A 19,795-nucleotide genomic window follows, 5' to 3' on the forward strand; every position below is an offset into this window, starting at 1 on the left:
ACCGAGTTAGCTAATCCTAGCTAGAGCTGCTGTAACTTGGCTAAGCAGCTTCGGCCCAGGGAGATGAAAATCAACCAGGGTTTCCCCTCCTGATTGCTGTTTGCAGTCCCTGCTGGAAAATGCACACACATGGATGTCTGAATGCTGGATCGGGCTCGGCTGTAATGATCACTGTGATTGGGGCAGGCTGCCAGCACGCGCTGCCCTGGTTCACACGAGAAATTGTCCACTTGCAATGGATACTAGAGGCCACGTGGCACTCGAAGAAGGATCCTACAGCATGAACCCCCATCCCTTGAAAAGAAGGGAAAATTCCAAAGGGAAGAAAATGATAGTTCCTGGATGTGAAGCTAATCAGGAAAGAATTGTATTTTTTTGTAATCGATTTTCCAATCCCAATGAAATAGCATGTGTTAACCAACAGTTTAGTATTTGTATTAACTTTCTGATTTCTCTGTAGTGATGCCCCAGTCAGTGAGCTGTCTCTGGAGCTGCTTCTACTGCAGGTGGTATTGCCGGCCTTACTGGAGCAAGGACACACTCGTCAATGGTTGAAGGGCCTGGTCCGAGCTTGGACTGTCACAGCTGGGTATTTGCTGTAAGTAATTTTTCAATCTTTTCCCATTGCTAATTAGCAATGGGAAGAGTTTAATCAATAAAAGATGGGGAAAGGGATGGGAGGGGACAGAGACTTATTTGCAAAAGATCAAAGTATATTGAAATCCATTTGCCACAGTTTTTCCCATTCACTAATCTATCAATATCCCCTCATAATTTTATGCTTTCATCTACACTGCCTACAATGCCATCTATCTTTGTCATCGGCATATTTAGATTTTGTGACTTTCTATCCCATCATCTAAGTTAATATATACGGTGAATAGTTAATATATACTGCAGGACACCACTAATCACATCCTGCCAACTAGAGTACCTGTCCATTTTCCCTACTCTCTTCCTCCTGCTGCTCGGTCAATTTTCTAACCAGGTTAATAAATCTGCCTTCAATTCCATGGGCTTCAACTTTAGTTAAGTCTCTTATGGGGGACTTTATCAAATGCCTTCTGGAAGTCCATATAAATACCATCCATAGACACTACTAGTCCACTACTTTAGTCACCTCTTCAAAAAATTAAATCGTGTTTGTCAGGCATGACCCATCAACTATAAATCCATGCTGGCTATCTCTGATCAGCTGAAAATTTTCAAGGTGTTCAGTCACCCTATCCTTAATTATAGACTCTGGTAATTTCCCGACAACAGATGTTAAGCTAACTGGACTCTAATTCCCTGGTTTCCCCTTCTCGCCATTCTTAAATAGTGGAGTGACATGCACAATTTTCCAATCTAAAGGAACGTTCCTGAATCAAGAGAACTTTGGAAGATTATAGTTGGTGCATCTGCATGTGCTCAGCTACTTCCTTTAAAACCCTGGGATGGAAACCATTTGGTCCTGGGGATTTGTCACTCTTCAGTGCCATTATTTTCTTCATTACTGGTATTTTGCTTACGCTAATTTTGTGTCCTGATTCAGTGTTAGTTACCTTGGGATTTCTGGCATGCTATCATCTTCCTCGACTGTAAATACTAACGCAAAGTAATTATTCAACATGTCCGCCATTTCCTTATAAGAACATAACATAAGAAATAGGAGCAGGAGAAAGCCATACGGCCCTTCGGAGCCTGCTCTGCCATTTAATACGATCATGGCTGATCTGATCATGGACTCAAGTCCACTTCCCTGCCCGCTCTCCATAATCCCTTATTCCCTTATCGTTCAAGAAACTCTCTATTTCTGTCTTAAAATTTATTCAGTGTCCCAGCTTCCACAGCTCTCTGAGGCAGCGAATTCCACAGATCCACAACCCTCAGAAGAAATTTCTCCTCATCAATTTTAAATGGGCGGCCCCTTATTCTAAGATTATGCCCCCTAGTTCTAGTCTCCCCTATCAGCGGAAACATCCTCTCTGCATCCACCTTGTCAAGCCCCCTCATAATCTTATACGTTTTGATAAGTTCACCCCTCATTTTTCTGAATTCCAGTGAGTAGAGGCCCAACCTACTCAACCTTTCCTCTTAAATCAACCCCCTCATCCCTGGAATCAACCTTGTGAACCTTCTCTGAACTGCCTCCAAAGCAAGTATACCCTTTCGTAAATATGGAAACCAAAACTGTACGCAGTATTCCAGATGTGGCCTCACCATACCCTGTACAACTGCTTTTATACTCCATCCCCTTTGCGATAAAGGCCAAAATTCCATTGGCCTTCCTGATCACTTGCTGTACCTGCATACTAACCTTTTGTGTTTCATGCACAAGTACCCCCAGGTCCTGCTGTACTGCAGCACTTTGCAATCTTTTTTCATTTAAATAATAACTTGCTCTTTGATTTTTTTTCTGCCAAGATGTATGACCTCACACTTTCCAACATTTTACTCCATCTGCTAAATTTTTGCCCACTCACTTAGCCTGTCAATGTCCTTTTGCAGATTTTGTGTGTCCTCCTCACACATTGCTTTTCCTCCCATCTTTGTATTGTCAGCAAACTTGGCTACGTAACACTCAGTCCCTTCCTAATTATTGTAAATAGTTGGAGTCCCAGCACTGATCACTGTGGCACCGCACTAGTTACTGATTGCCAACCCGAGAATGAGCCATTTATCCCTACTCTCTGTTTTCTGTTGGTTAGCCAATCCTCTATCCATGCTAATATATTACCCCCAACCCCGTGATCTTTTATCTTGTGCAGTAACCTTTTATGTAGCACCTTGTCAAATGCCTTCTGGAAGTCCAAATACACCACATCCACTAGTTACCTTTTATCCACCCTGTTCGTTACATCCTCAAAGAATTCTAGCAAATTTGTCAAACATGACTTCCCCTTCATAAATCCACTCTGACTCTGCCTGACCAAATTTTGCTTTTCCAAATGTCCTGCTACTGCTTCTTTAGTAATGGACTCCAACATTTTCCCAACCACAGATGTTAGGCTAACTGGTCTATAGTTTCCTGCTTTTTGTCTGCCTCCTTTTTGAAATAGGGGCATTACATTTGCAGTTTTCCAATCTGCTGGGACCTCCCCAGAATCCAGGGAATTTTGGTAAATTGCAACCAATGCATCCACTATCCTTGCCGCTACTTCTCTTAAGATCCTAGGATACAAGCCATCAGGTCCAGGGGATTTATCCGCCTTTAGTTCCCATTATCCTACTGAGTACCACCTCCTTAATGATTGTGATTGTGTTAAGTTCCTCCCCCCCTATAGCCTCTTGTGTTAAGTATGGAAGAATTCCTCAAGACTGAGTACTGTGAGCTAAAACTGATGTGACCTTAGTCTCTTTAATACAACTCCGGAGTACCTAAGCAGCATGCCAGACAACCTTTTATACTCCCTTGCACGAGATGTGCAGGTGATCCTTGGACCTCCAACAGTTGCGCCCTCTGGTGGCAAGTCTTACACAGTTGCAATGTTTACATACATAACATCACTTCCTCCCCCCACCCCCCACCCCCCCCCCCCCCCCGCCCAAAGTCTTTGTACAAATTATTTACAAGTTGAGACGATCCGGGGCCCTACGCTCCCTGGTTGATCGTCTGAGTTCAAACTCTGGCATGGGTGAGTTGGTCGGACCATTGCTGCACTGCGACGCGGCTGGTCTGACAGGACTGTTGGGAATGGTGGGTTCATCCTCTTGATTGACAGCGAGGTTGATTGCTGGTTGGGTGTGTGTTGGTGGATTGATGATGGTGATGTTCGCTTCAGGTTGTTCCTGGTTGTTGGTGAAGCACAGTTTCGTCTGATCCAAATGCTTTCTGTACATTTGCCTATTCAGTAGTTTGACTATAAACACTCTATTCCCCTCCTTGGCCAAGACAGTGCCAGCAACCCATTTAGGACCATGACCGTAATTCAGGACAAACACAGGGTCATTAACATCAATGTCACGCGATACAGATGTGCGATCATGGTACATGTTTTGCCGGTGACGCCGGGTTTCCACATGATCATTTAGATCTGGGTGGACTAGGGAGAGCCTTGTTTTTAGTGCCTCTTCATTAACAATTGTGCAGGGGGAACCCCAGTGAGCTAGTGGGGTCGCGTCCGATAGCTGAGCAGAACCCGAGATAAGCGGGTCTGCTAGGAGCCTCCCATCATGCGTTTCAAGCTCTGCTTCATAGTTTAGACTGCCCGTTCCGCTTGACCGTTGGATGCAGGCTTAAATGGGGCAGACCTGACATGCTTGATGCCATTGCGGGTCATAAACTCGTTGAATTCCGAGCTGGTGAAACATGGTTCATTGTCACTGACAAGGACGTCGGGCAAGCCATGGATGGCGACCATAGCCCGGAGGCTTTCAATGGTGGCAGTGGATGTGCTGGATGACGTGATTCCGCATTCAATCCATTTAGAGTAAGCGTCCACTACACCTAAAAACACCTTTCTGAGAAAGGGGTCAGCAAAATCTATGTGGATCCTGGACCACAGTTTGGAGGGCCATGACCACATTGCTCAGTGGTGAGCACATGTTGCACTGGTGTACGCATGACTCCTAAGTCCGAGTCAATGCTAAGCCACCAAACATGCGACCTGGCTTATAGCCTTCATCATGATTGCCTGGGTGGGTATTGTGTAGGTCGTGTATAAATGTTTCCCTGCCTTTTTTTGGCAAAACCACGCAATTACCCCATAAGAGACAATCCGACTGGATGGACATTTCATCCTTGCGTCGGTGAAACGGCTTCATTTCATCTTGCATTTCTCTGAGAACGGCCAACCAGCTCCCATTGAGGACGCAACTTTTTACAAGTAATAGCACAGGATCCTGGCTGGTCCAGGTCCTGATCTGGCGAGCAGTGACGGGCGACCCCTTGCTCTCAAAAGCATCCATGACCAGAAGCAAGTCTGTGGGCTGCGCCGTTTCCACCCCAACAGTGGGCAATGGTAGCCGACTGAGGTCATCAGCACAGTTCTCCGTGCCTGATCTGTGGCAGACAATGTTAGTGCCCAACTTTGGATGTGGGACAAAGCATTGGTGTTTATACCTTTGCTTTCTGAAAACAGTGAAATGAGCGGCTTGTGGTCGGTTTCAAGCTCAAACTGAAATCCAAATAGGTATTGGTGCATTTTCTTAATCCCATATACACATGCTAACACCTCTTTCTCGAACATACTGTAGGCTCTTTCAGCCTTAGACAAACTTCTAGATGCATATGCATCCGGTTGAAGTTTGCCCGATACATTGGTTTGCTGTAACACACAGCTGACCCCGTACGAAGATGCATCACAAGCTAGCACTAATCGTTTACACGGGTCATACAATACAAGTAACTTATTAGAACAAAGTAAGTTTTCTGGCCTTCTCAAAGGCAGTCTCTTGAGATTTACCCCAAACTCAGTCGTCACCCTTACATAGCAACGTGTGCAACGGTAAGTGCTTAACCCGGGTGGAAAGTTACCAAAATAGTTGAGTCCCAGGAACGAACGCAGCTCTGACACATTCTGCAGTCGGGGTGCATTCTTGATGGCCTCTGTCTTTGAGTCTGATGCCGTCTGCCGCAATCTTTCTCTACAAAAATTCGACCTCTGGCGCCAGGAAAACACACTTGGAGCGTTTCAGCCTGAGTCCCACTCTGTCTAGTCGACTTAGAACCTCTTCCGGGTTGTGCAGGTTTTTGGTGGTGTCACGATCGGTGATCGGGATGTCGTCTTGAAACACAACGGTTCGCGGAACCGATTTCAGCAGACTCTCCATGTTCCTCTGGATCAAGATCAACAAGATCATGGCTGATCTGGCCGTGGACTCAGCTCCACTTAACCGTCCGCTGCCCGTAACCCTTAATTCCCTTATTGGTTAAAAATCTATCTAGTACGTAGTGCTTGAATCGACATTGATAGGCTCGATGATTACCTCCGCAGCGCCAACATGGTGCTAATGGATTTGCATTCATGCCCAGTGAAGGAATCTGAATCATCCTAGGTCTTGCAACTGCAGACGTGTAGGCCCTGCCATATGCAGTTCTGCCTGCTATCGACGTTATTTTATGCACAGTACTTGCCGGTGAGCTTCGATGCTGGGAAGATATCTATCTGGTATTATCGCTCGTGGATATGAATGCCTGGGCTATCGTGATGGCCTTGCTCAGGTCTAGGGATTCGACGGACAGCAGCTTGCGAAGAATGACCTTGTGGCCGATGCCAAGTACAAAAAAGTCCCGCAGCATTTCCCCAAAACTCCAGCAAATTCGCAAGTTCCCACAAGGCGTCTCAGGTCAGCGACATAACTCGCCACGTCCTGGCGCTCGGAGCGATGGTGCATGTAGAAGCGATACCTGGCCCCATTAAGACGCTCTCCTTCGGCTTGAGGTGTTCCCGATCCAGCGTACATAATTCTGTATATGTTTTCTCCATTGGTTTCTCCGGTGCTAGCAGATTCTTGCTGAGGCCGTATATTGTGGACTCTCACACGGTGAGGAGAATCGCCCTGAGCTTATCACTTTATCGTCCCCATCCAGCTCGTTGGCCACGAAGTACTGGTCGAAACGCTCAACAAAGGCTTCCCAATCATCACCCTCTACAAATCTCTCTAAAATACCAACGGCAGCCATGACCGTGTGAAAGTTCGTAATCTGTTACTCGTCACCAATTGTTAAGATGGAAGAACTCCACAAGACTGAGCTAAAATTGATGTGACCTTAGTCTCTTTAATACAACTCCAGAGTGCCTAAGCAGCATGGCAGACAACCTTTTATATTCCCTTGCATGAGGTGTGCAGGTGACCCTTGGGCTCCAGCAGTTGCGCCTTCTGGTGGCAAGTCTTACACAGTTACAATCTTTACATACATAACACCTTGACTATCCACTGCTGGAATATTATTCGTGTCCTCTACCGTAAAGACTGATACAAAATATTTGTTGAGAGTTTCTGCCATCTCCATGGTTCCCCATTACTAATTCCCTGGTCTCGTCCTCCAAGAGACCAACATTTTCTCTAGTCACTCTTTTTTTTCCTTTTTATATACCTGTAGAAACTCTTGCTATCTGTTTTTATATTTTGTGCTAGTTTACTTTCATAATCTATCTTCCCTTTCTTAATCATTGACAATATCACCGATATCAGTTTTCAAGGGGCCAACATTGCTCCTGCCCCCCTCTTTCCTAATATAATTGTAAAAAAGAATTGTGTTTATTTCTCTTGGGAGTTGCTTTTCATTCGCCTTTTTTGTAGCTCTTACTATCTGTTTTGTCACTCTTTGCTGTTCTTGGTTGTACAGATATGGTCTAATGCATGTGTTTTTAAAAATCATGTTTCTTGATCTATACTGTCCAGATACTATCACTGATAGGCACTGTTAAAATAAATTCAGCAGAATGAATACTACTGTTACACAAAGTGCTGAGTAAATCAGTCTGCTACAAAAAAAATTACATAAAACTTGTTGATCTTATCTTGTTTACTGTTATGAATGCATTTTCTTCTCGCTGACAGGGATCTTCATTCATATTTGCTTGGAGACCAGGAGGAAAATGAGAACAATGCCAACCAGCAGGCGAACAACAACCAACAGGCTCGTAATAACAATGCCATACCTATAGTAGGAGAGGGCCTTCACGCAGCCCACCAGGCCATATTGCAACAGGGTGGGCCAGTGGGCTTTCAGCCTTATCGGAAACCTTTACAGTTTCCTCTTAGGGTAGGTAACTTTCTAAATTGTCAATGCTGGTTTATTTTTATAATTACAGTTGAAATTCTTTATTAACCCCGGGGGCATGAGTTTCCTGTGTGTATTGGGTGGCGCAACATTATATATGTTTTCAAGGATAATGACCTCCATTATTCTTTTTAAAAGAATAAGGGAATGGGTAGTGCTGCTCACAGCTTATTTTATCTACTTGCAAGGTTACTGAAGTAGCAGAGCATTTGAGGAAATTCTGCATACTATAATCTGTCACAGTCTGCCTCTTGCAGTTTTAAAGAATAAGATACAGTAATAAGAGGAGACTGAGTACCAATAATTCATTTTTACAATTCTAATTGTGTGAACATTCAGAAGAATCAGTGTACACATTTTAAATATTTAACCTAGGACTCTCGATACCAATTTGCCAACCAGGAAGGGAAGATTTCTTCTACGTGTCAAGTGTAACTAAGTCATAAATCCATTTGTAAAGAATTGCTGTTGGTAGTAAGTTGTAAGCCCAATGGGGGAGTAGGAAATGGTTTGGGGTATGGAAATATTGGGGTGGAGTTTTTGCTCATTTACATCAGTAAGCTGGGCAGAATCGGCCGAACCATCGCAAAAGAACGGGTACCCAAGTGCATTATACCCAAAGCCGCTTGCGTCGTGTTTTCCATGATCTTTTATGCTAGTTCAATATTCAATTCGGCAGATCAGGCTCCGCCACAAAACTTGACTACACTCCCAGGGCAACATTGCGTGATCCCACAGGTTAGGGAAGGCTCTAATTTTCTTAGCGCACAGGATTTAGTAGGCACATTTTTTTTTAATTATATCAAAAAATATTTAATTTACTAAGAAACTGACTACCAATGAAAGTAGCAAATGGTTCAGTATAATTTTTGTAAGTCATTTCTGGTGATTTTAAATCGGGTTACTCACAGATGGATGACGGGACACTCATTTAAAAAATGCTTATTTTTTGTGATTAAATCCATTTTCAGCTGTTAATTAAACTGGGCTAGGTTACTGCGCTTGCATACATGAATTAATACGTTTTAATGGAAAGAAGAAAATAAATTATTATATTCTATTACACTACCCGATTGCACTGGTGCATGGAAGATTTTGCATTTGTGATTATGCAAATGATTTTTATTGAAAGCTTGAGCTGTAACCTAACGGCACAATTTTACGATTGTGTGCAAAGCAAAAACTCTACCCCAATAACTGAATTATGATTTATATTTTGTGGTAGTAAGGTATCACTGGAAACTGAACCTGTCTTCCACAATTAAAGTTGAAATAGTACATGTACTTAACTTGGCAAACTATTGTCACAGAATTGTTTTGAAACCAGCTGCGCAACCAACTACTTGGATGCGAGCATGTTCTTTGACTTGAAATATTATGCTTATGTTAAGTTTGTTTCAATAGCACATAATTTAGTGACTCAAAGTTGTTCATTTTTTCAACTAGATCCTGCTGTTGGTAATCTTCATGTGTGTGACGTTGTTGATTGCCAGTCTCATCTGTCTCACATTACCAGGTACATGAAGGTCTAATGGTACTTTTCTAACTCTTCTTACAAGCATAATTACGTTTAACAGGCACTTGTCTGGAACTTGAAATTATATCATATTTTTATGGTGTGGGTTTCCGTATGAGACAAGTATCTGGGTGGATACTAATAAATGCAATAATTCAAGAACTTGGAGCACCTTTCAGAATATGTCGCCACACTTCAACAGAACATAGATGCATTAGAAAGCGAGTAGAGAAGAGCAACAAGATTAGTTTCAGATGTACAAGACTATGAGAAAAGGTTGGAGAAATTTAAGATGTGCCGTTTGGAGAGTAGGTGGTTAAGGACACACCTCACTGGGGTATCCAAGCTCCCTGCTCGAGTGGAACTAAACTATAGAACCAATGGGAACCTGTTCAACCTTTGTTGCCTCCAGGTTAGATCCAAGGTCGTCCCATCCTCTGTCATCAAACTACAGTATTCGGACGACACGTGCGTCGACGCACTTTCAGAGGCCGAACTCTAAACCATCATCAGCATCTTCACTGAGATGTACGAAAGCATGGGCCTTTCACTAAACATCCGTAAGACAAAGGTCCTCCACCAACCTGACCCCGCCATGCAGCACTGCCCCGCCCCGGTCATCAAAATCCACAGCCTTGGATAACAAGGACCAAAGCTTGGGAGCCTATCATCAGCAAGGGCAGACATCGACGACAAGGTCCAACACTGCCTCCAGTGTGCCAGCGCAGCCTTCGGTGGCCTGAGGAAGAGAGCGTTTGAAGACCAGGACCTCAAATCTGGCACCAAGCTTATGGTCTACAGGGCAGTAGTGATACCCACCCTCCTATATGGCTCAGAGACGTGGACCATATACAGTAGACACCACAAAGCGCTGGAGAAGTACCACCAGTGCTGCCTCCGCAAGATCCTGCAAATCCACTGCGAGGATAGATGCACCAATGTCAGTGTTCTCGATCAGGCCAACATCCCTAGTATCGAAGCACTGACCACAGTCAACCAGTTCCGTTGGGCGGGCCACATCGTCCGCATACCCGACACGAGACTCCCAAAGCAAGCGCTCCTACACGGTAAGCAAGCCCCAGCTGGACAGAGGAAATGTTTCAAGGACACCCTCAAAGCTTCCTTGATAAAATGCAACACCCCCATCGGCCTGGGAATCCCTGCCCAAGACCGCCCTAAGTGGAGGAAGAGCATCCGGGAGGGCGCTGAGCACCTCTAGTCTCGTCGCCGAGAGCATGCAGAAACCAAGCGCAGGCAGCGGAAGGAGCGTGCGGCAAACCAGACTCCCCACCCACCCTTTCCTTCAACAACTGTCTGTCCCACCTGTGACAGAGACTGTAATTCCTGTATTGGACTGTACAGTCACCTTGAGTGGAAGCAAGTCTTCTTCGATTTCGAGGGACTGTCTATGATGCTAAAATGGAGTATTAAAATGGTATAAATCAGAAGAACCCAAGATAATCAATTCAAGATAAGTCAGGCAACAAGGGGCAGTAGAAATTTAAAATAATTAGGTTTAGTTTTGCTCAATATTATTGATAAGTTTAAAATTAACTTCCAGACAAAATGGAATGAAAGACCTTAAAGGCATACAAAATGTGGTTACTAGGCTGAGTGAATTGAACTACCAAATGGTTGGGCTATAAAGGCCCCAGAAGGATAACTTGGATAAATCCTTAATGAGCTTTTGAAATAAATGGTGCTATACCTTTGTCTTTAGATGGAACTGGAGTGTAGATTTCTATCTTGATGTGAGTTAATTTGACCGTGCTTTTGTGTTGCCATTTTCAGTAAAGCAGTCAGACCCTCCTGACGCACTTTGTATTTTGTGTCCAGTTTCAGCAGGTCGTTGGCTTATGTCATTTTGGACTGGGAGTGCCAAAATCCACGAGCTATACACAGCTGCCTGTGGATTGTATATCTGCTGGTTGACTATCCGAGCAATTACAGTGCTAGCAGCATGGATGCCACAGGGGCGAGATGTTATTTTTCAGAAACTGAAGGAATGGTCCCTCATGGTGAGTTACTTCAGCTGCTGAATGTGCAGTGTGTTTTTGTGTACTTGTTCAGGTGACATGTGTAGTACGGTAGAACAGTAACTACTGGTGTAATTGATGAAGTACCAATGGCATGTAGTTTGGAAAAGAAGTCGGAAGCAAATTTTTGAAGTGATGTGCTAAGTCTATTATCTCTGAAAAGTAACACAATTTTAAAAGTTCACATAATAGATTGCCATAGTTTACATAACTAATCTTTATTTTGTCAGGCTGTTGTCATTTTACAGAACCCTTTGAATTTTTATGCCCTTGTTTTTTTAAGTGCCAAGTGAAATCTTATTGATGGCATATTTCATCACGCAGTCACAGTTGGGGGACTGAAGATTGAAAATGTTATGTTCCATTTCAGTGACTTGGAAAATAATTAGAAAAATGAATGTTAACTATTTTTTCCTGGTTTTTTCCAAAGTATATATTGCCCTTTAAAATTAATGCAGTTTGACAAATTTTCAATGTAAGATTGAGCTCTGCATAATAGAATGACTGACTTGCTGCTGGTCATCGTGCAGGACAGTTACAGTGATGCCTTTCATGAAAACAAATTTTCGAAGAATTCTCTTGCTTTCCAGCCATTGTGAGATTTCTGCTCCATTCACACATAGAATCATAGAATGGTTACAGCACAGAAGGAGGCCATTCAGCCCGTCTAGCCCGTGCCAGCTCTCTTCAAGAGCACCTCAACTAGTCCCATGCCACCGCCCTTTCCCCATAGCTGTGCAATTCTTTTTCTTCAGGTATTTATCCAATTCCCTTTTGAAAGCCACGATTGAGTCTGCCTCCACCACCCTTTCAGGCCGTGCATTCCAGATCCGAACCACTCGCTGTGTAAAAAAGTTTTTTCTTGTGTCGTCTTTGGTTCTTTTGCCAATCACCTTAAATCTGTGTCCTCTGGTTCTCGACCCTTCCACCAATGGGCTTGACCCTTCCACCAATGTGAACAGTTTCTCTCAATCTACTCTGTCCAGATCCCTCATGATTTTGAACACCTCTATCAAATCTCCTCTCAAGCTTCTCTGTTCTCAGGAGAACAACCCCAGCTTCTCCAGTCTATCCACTGCCTTGTATAATGCATTTGTATATACTGGAACATGCTTTATAAGCTGGGAAAGTGAATATCCTGTACAATGCAGAGTAGAGAAAATTCCTGTGATGAATGACTTTGTTTTTGGAACGAATATTGAATTTTGTGACTGTCCTTTCCTGTGAACTCCATGTTTTTGTTGCATGATACAAAACAATAGTTCAAGAATTGATACCACGGTATGAATGAAAGTTCTTAAATATTTTTGATAACTATTTTAAATAACATCTAGTCTGCAAGTAGATTAATTTGTTGTGATGGCAATGCAATTAGATACCTTGGGGGGTCCCAACGTGTAACTTTGTGGTTGTCTCAGAGCACAACTCTGCAGTGTGCAAGTTTCTGACTGCAATTCTTAGAGCAAATACATGCAGACCAAAGTTGGAGATGGTAGGATAATTTAGTCTTTATCAAAAAGTGTCCAGCAAACCTTTTTTGAGATGGAGAAGTAGAAAAGTTGATCATTTTCACAGTAACATCTCACACAAGTGAAAATATGTTGGTGTGGTTTGCATCACATTGTGTGTGCAAGCAAACCAAAAAGTGACTCAATACTTATTTATAGATGGCATTTTGAAAAGAACATAACTGAATATTCATGATTGATTTTGGTTTCTCCACAGATAGTGAAAACATTGGTAGTGGCCTTGCTGCTGGCTGGAATGGTTCCTCTTCTTTTAGGACTCTTATTTGAACTAGTTATTGTAGCTCCTTTAAGAGTACCTCTGGATCAGACACCACTCTTTTACCCATGGCAGGTATGTGACTAGCCTTTGGTATATTTTTCGACAGGTTTCCTACTCAAAATAGCTCACACATCTGACCAAATACATTCCAAATGAGCTATGGAAGTAAATCAAATTATAAGTTCCTTAAACTGGCACCAAATTATCTTTTAATTCGATTATATAAGATTTTAAAACCAGGATGGAGATTTTTGACACAAAGACATAAAATGCTGGAAACGCTCAGCTGGCCAGGCAGCATCTGTGGAGAAAGAAACAGAGTTGACGTTTCAGGTCTGAGACTCTTCGTCAGAACTGTAAAAGTTAGAGATGCAACATTTTAAGCAGGTGCAGAGGAAGGGAAAGGTGGAACAAAAGGGACAGTCTATGATCGGGTAGAAGACGGGAGTGATTAAATGTTGCGAATGGCGATGGAAGAATCATAAACAGCTGCCTCCTGGAAAAAATAGGGGCAGAGGTTATGGTCTGAAATTGTTGAATGTTAAGTCCAGAAGGCTGTAAAATGCCTACTCGAAAGATAAGGTGCTGTTCCTCGAGCTTACGTTGAGCTTCATTGGAACAGTGTAAGAGGCCGAGGACAGAGAGATCACAGTGGGAGTGGAGCGGAGAATTAAAGTGACAGGTGGTCATACTTGAGGACTGAGCGGAGGCGTTCCGCAAAGTGGTTACCCAATCTGCGTTTGGTCTTCCCAATGTAAAGACCGCATCGTGAGCAGCGAATACGGTATACTAAATTGCAAGAAGTTAAAGTAATTCGCTATTTGGCCTGAAAAGGCCCTGGATGGTGGGAAGGGAGGAGGTAAAAGGGCAGGTGCTGCACCTCCTGCACTTGCACGGGAAGGTGCTGTGGGGAGTGGAGGGGCTGTTGGAGGTGATTGAGGATTGGACAAGAGTGTCGCAGAGGGGAGCGGTCCTTTCGAAATATTGAAAAGGGAGGGGAAGATGTGATTGGTGGTGGGATCACATTGGAGTTGGCGGGAATGGCAGAGGATGATCCGTTGAATGTGGAGGTTGGTTGAGTGAAAGGTGAGGACAAGGGGAACCTTATCGTGGTTCTGGGAGGGAGGGGAAAGGGTGAGAGCAGAAGTGCGGGTAATGGGGCGGACACGGTCGAAGGCCATGTCAACCACAGTAGTGGGGAATCCTCGGTTGAGGAAAAAGGAACACATATTGGAAGCATTAGTGTGGAAGGTGGCATCGTCCAAACAGATACAACGGAAATGGAGAAACTGGGAGACAGGAATAGAGTCCTAACAGGAAGCAGGGTGGGAGGAAGTGTAGTCCAGGTAGTTGTGGGAGTCAGTGGGCTTATAGTGGATGTTTGTCGATCGCCTATCTCCAGAAATGCAAACAGAGAAGTCGAGGAAGGGAAGAGTCGGTGAGGGACGGGTGTAAGTTGGAAGCAAAGTGAATGAAATTTTCTAGTTCTGGGCGAGAGTAGAAAACGGCACCAATACAGTCATCAATGTACCGGAAAAAGAGGTGAGAGCGGGGACCTGAGTAGGATTGGAACAAAGAATGTTCCACATATCCCACGAAAAGACAGACATAGCCTGATTTTTAGAACTTGTTTCCATAATTTAAAAATACTTCATTGGATTTTCACTAAAGCAAAGCAGCCTTGAGATTATCTGGTCTTGTTTTTGGGATCTTGCTGTGTGCAATTTGGCTGCTGAATTTTCGTACATTACAACAGTGGTGACATTTCAAGAATACTTCATTGACTGTAAAGCACTTTGGGATGTCCTGAGGTTGTAAACGGTGATATATAAATGCAAGTTTTGATTCACTATTGATTCAGTATTGAAAAGTCATCGCAAGCACTTGCCTCTTATTTACATACTGTTCTGATGGTACTGAATAGTGCTTGTAATTCTCAGTGCTCCTGTTGACTTAATTGCTTAATTGTTTCATGACTTTAACCTGCTGCTGTTCTAGACTCCCTTGAACCACTATTTAAAAATTAAAGCTCAGATTGGTTAATCAATATTATGACTAATGCCAGTACAAAATGTTTTAATGTGGCAGCAGCAGCTAACAGTTGAATTTGCACCAGCCACCTGTGTGTTTTATGGAGGTTTTTTGTGTTCATTTGTTGCTTTTAATGATCCAGGTCAGTCTTCTCTGGGATTCCTTGGTAGTTTTAAGCAAGCAAAATTTCCCCCTCTTCTCTTCTCTTCTCTCTTTCCCCCCTCCCCCCCCCCCCCCTTCATTTTGGGTAACAGTTCAATTGGTAACTCTGTCCTCTGCTATCTTGCCCAAACAGTCATCCTTCACATGTGAGCCTAGGTGCTAAGTACTATAGGCCATGTACTTGTGGTGGACAGAGAGTCACAGGAGAGTTCAATGTGATCTTTGTGGTATCCACATTACGCATACTTTCTGGCACAAGTCATTGGGTAACAATCAAGAATCCTGCTGATTATGTCTTTATAAATCTTCCCTCTGTAGTCTCGTTACACCAAAGCAAATTATAGTGTTTCTACTGATGCGCTGAGCACAGACATGAATCAAACCTGGGAAGTTCCTCGACTGGGTAAACAGCGTTTCTGTACGTAAATTAAAATTATAACGACTTGGTTATTTACATACATAGACAATGGCAATCTTGCATCGAGGCTTCAGGTGATTATGCTTCTTGGTTACTTCTTCAAGGGAATCCAGTATGTATTGTAAAATGAGTCATGCTCAAGTTTTGAAGATGAGTTCCATTTGGGAAAAATGGTTTGTGTGGGAATGGACATTGTGATTTAGTACGTACCTGCTGCTGTTGTACTTTTTGACACTAATGTTTCCGTCTACAATAGGACTGGGCTCTCGGTGTTCTCCATGCCAAAATAATTGCAGCTATAACACTGATGGGACCTCAGTGGTGGCTGAAAACTGTTATTGAACAGGTAAATGTCTCCTAAAAATATTATAGAAAGTGTAAAGGAAATTATTTGCTACATTGCTATCAATTTAGGTTATTTTCCAAATCAGAATTGATTCCACTTTCGCAATCGCAACTAAACTGCCCACACTGATCTGAGTGCACGCATAGAAAATGGTAAAATAAAATCCAACAGAGGACCATATTAGTAAAGGGGAAGACTGTTTTGCAATCCTCATGTTTGACACTGAAGGAGCTTTGTGTTTAATATGTTGATTAACATTTTTGGCAAATGGCTGTAGTTTGGGTTAATATGTTACGGTAGAGATCAGCATTACAGTTACGCTTGTGTGCTGTTTTGTTGTAAAATTTATATATTCATGCATGTGTATAATATAATGGGTTCACCCCATGCCCTGCTTTAGTTTCACTACTTCATACTCAAGTCCTTGCAAGTGGCTGTTTGCTACCATTTTATAAACAGCGAAAGAGATGTGTGGCAGCAATCTGAGTGTCTCCTGATTTTATTTTTGTATTGCTGCTCATCATAACCCCCACCCCCGATTTAGATTAGGAGCTCACGTGTTGTAAATTATTATCATGGAGCCACACCTTACCACTTTGTGTCCTGCAATAATATATTTTCAGACTGATGATTACAGTAAATTACAGACTTAAAAAATTATGCAGTCGTGCTTGTATCTGAATTTATGCATTTGTATAAGCTGTAACTTTTTTTTCAGGTCTATGCAAATGGCATTCGAAACATTGATTTGCATTTTATAATTTGCAAACTAGCGGCACCAGTTATTGCAGTGTTGCTGTTATCACTCTGCCTGCCATATGTCATAGCTGCTGGCATTGTACCCCTACTGGGTAAGTACTGAAAAATTTGTCTGAGATTGCTTATTTTTCAACAAGCTAATGATATGACCACTTGATTGTCAGTATTTATTGAGAAGCTATTCTGATGGAATCATTTCTGGCTGATGTCTGAACTCTCTCGGTGTTTAAATACTAAAGTCCAAAAATTAAAATTTAGGTTGGGATCTCTAAATGCAATTCATCCAACGAGTGTACAGGACAGATTATGTTGCAAAAATGGTGTTAAATACTGAAGTCACAACTGTCACTATATATGTGTTGGATAAATCTATTTAGCAGCAGGAATTCTAATTGTTGAAGCCATTTCCAGATAAGACAGTACAAGTATGTTGCCCTTTTCATCTAAACATTTCTAGCCTATATAAATAGTTCATAAAATAACCGAGTTGGGTGAAAATGTTGTATAGGCTCAAAAGTTCAAGATAACATGGAGCAGTCTTAAATATTTAATCTTGTCACTAGAACAGGCAGTTTCAGCTTTGAAAGAATGTTGCAAGAACTGGATTTATGTGTACAATTAAAATGTCTGGGTAAAGAACCTATTGTTTCAAACATTGCCTTGTTATTTTGCATAATAACCACCTAGGTATAAATTCAAAGTTTGTTTCCAACTTGCTTGTACAATACAGTCAATATAGATTTTGAAATCTGTTGCCCTTGTTCCCCACTGCTATACAGGCGTAACTTCTGAGATGCAGAATCTAGTCCAGCGTCGAATTTATCCTTTCCTTCTAATGGTGGTGATATTGATGGGAGTCCTGTCCTTCCAAATCCGCCAGTTCAAGCGCCTCTATGAGCACATTAAAAATGACAAGTAGGTATTTTACTAGGCAACTTAAAATGCACCAGAGAATAAAAATTGTTAAATATTTTAATGATTTTCCCATCCTGAATCTCCTGGCCAATCAAAGATCTGCCTGTAAAAGAATGGATACCTGAGATTGAATTACAAGATGCAAGCCCATTAATGAAGTTTCATTGATAAAATACACTAAGCTACAGTATAAATCTCATCTGATCCTTGAGGTTAGATTATAGGCTTTAACCCATTTACACCTGTTTTAGTACAATGTGTGTGAAAATTTGAATGAGCTTTTCATAGTTTATGGTTTTTGGTAGTGTACAGTGTATCTGTGCAGTACATAAGAACATAAGAAATAGGAGCAGGAGTAGGCCATTTGGCCGCTCGAGCCTTCTCCGCCATTCATGGCTGATCTGATCCTGGCCTCAACTCCACTTCCCCGCCCGCTCCCCATAACCCTTGACTCCCTTATCGTTCAGAAAAAGTACTCAATAATGTTTACAGATGGATGTTGGTATTGTCATTACTAGTTTCTGAGGAGCTAATTTGGATTACTGGGAAACATCATGCATAAGCATCCATTATAAAAATAGATTAACCGATACATCTGGAAAGGTTCTATCCTTGATAGCCACCACAATTAGTGTCTATATCTCCTATGCACCATGGGTGGATGTGCCTGTGTTTGCTTTTATATTGATTAGTAAGAAGCACAAAGTTGTATAAAGAAAAAATTAGAGCTGGAAGACTATTTTGAAATCTGCATATGTTGAGGAAAGTAAAGGCAGTGGTCTGGTTTTCTGCATTGGGCTGTCTTGTTGATGACACCATCACATAATAGCAATCATGTCATATTTATGTCATAGAAATTAACAGCGCAGAAGGAGGCCATTCCTGCCCATCGTGTCCATGCCGGCTGACAAAGAGCCACACGGCCCTTGGTCAGCAGCCCTATAAGTTACATATAAACCTATGAACAATGACGGAAAGGCAAAGAGCACCAAGCCTAACCAATCCGCCTCGCCACCCCTTATACTAAAACATTCTACACTCCACCCCAACTGGAGCCATTTGATCTGGGAGAGGCAAAAACCAGATTAAAAACCCAGGCCAATTTAGAGGAAAAAAATCTGGGAAAATTCCTCTCCCTCATGTGTGACTGACTTAGTCATGAATAATGTGGCTACATATTTGCACCACAGCATCGTCAGAAATGTGTGTCTCATACCTAACTTTAATCTTAGTGAAAATATTATGTGCATTGTGTGATGGTGTTTGTACTTTTTTTCTAGGTATCTCGTTGGCCAACGGCTTGTTAACTATGAGCGAAAGACGGGTAAACAAACAATGACAACTGCATCACCTTCTTCTGAGGAGTAGAGGGTGTTGACTGACCTTGCCCTCCCTCCTATGTGTTCCTCTTTTTTCCCCCTCTTCTCCCCCCACCCCCCCCAGGCACCTTTGCTCATGTCCAGCAAAAAAAAAGCCCGACAGAGACCCGTTTTCTCTCCCAGTACTGTCTGATAACTGTATATGTGTAAATATAATGAACATTCTGAGCCCCTTAAAGATAAATGAATGTGCATTGTAAATCTTAAAATATGTATATTAATTTATTAAATGTAGTCATCACTTTATTTGGACTGTTGTCCTACATTTTGGGAGTGACGGTGGCACAGAGGCAATATAGTGAGGAGGTGTTTGAAAACTTCATGAGCTCACTTTTTTTTAAAGATATGTTCATAAAGGCTGGTGTTTTAATACCCAAGAATATAAATAAACTGTTAAGAAGCAGGGAGTGGCAAAACAAACCTGCTTATGAATGGCAACAATGGAAGGCTTTTGTATAATTTGTTACCCTCACGCAGCAGCCATAGTTATTTAGTAAGACAATTGTAAAATGTACTTGGAGCAAAACCTTTGAGGTCTACAGTATTGAAGGTTATGGTAGAGCATTATAATAGCTTAACACTAATATGGCCTAAATACATACTTTGCTTGGAGCAGCTATTTGTAGTTTTATGCAGCCTCTGGCAACAATTTATTTTCCTCTTGGAATCTGTGTAATGTCTGTCACAGATGTAACTCCATAATGCAATTCTGATCTCCATTTTGGGGGTCTCTC

At 42.3% G+C, this 19,795-nt stretch overlaps 1 protein-coding gene across 2 annotated transcripts in view; it reads left to right on the forward strand.

Moving 5' to 3' along the window:
- Nucleotides 1–19,307, forward strand: part of marchf6 (membrane-associated ring finger (C3HC4) 6) — an 89,473-nt gene extending 70,166 nt beyond the window's left edge. For both annotated transcript variants that reach the window (XM_070880567.1, XM_070880568.1), the window contains exons 18-26: nt 461–598; nt 7,489–7,693; nt 9,158–9,227; nt 11,064–11,245; nt 12,989–13,123; nt 15,919–16,008; nt 16,727–16,859; nt 17,547–17,682; nt 18,963–19,307. In XM_070880567.1, coding sequence (XP_070736668.1) covers nt 461–598; nt 7,489–7,693; nt 9,158–9,227; nt 11,064–11,245; nt 12,989–13,123; nt 15,919–16,008; nt 16,727–16,859; nt 17,547–17,682; nt 18,963–19,050 — 1,177 coding nt within the window. In that variant the 3' untranslated portion in view covers nt 19,051–19,307. The remainder of the gene's footprint in view (nt 1–460; nt 599–7,488; nt 7,694–9,157; nt 9,228–11,063; nt 11,246–12,988; nt 13,124–15,918; nt 16,009–16,726; nt 16,860–17,546; nt 17,683–18,962) is intronic.
- Nucleotides 19,308–19,795: the final 488 nt, after the last annotated feature.

This window comes from Pristiophorus japonicus, chromosome 5 (genome assembly GCF_044704955.1).
Source record: "Pristiophorus japonicus isolate sPriJap1 chromosome 5, sPriJap1.hap1, whole genome shotgun sequence".
In the NCBI taxonomy this organism is placed as follows: Eukaryota; Metazoa; Chordata; class Chondrichthyes; family Pristiophoridae; genus Pristiophorus; species Pristiophorus japonicus.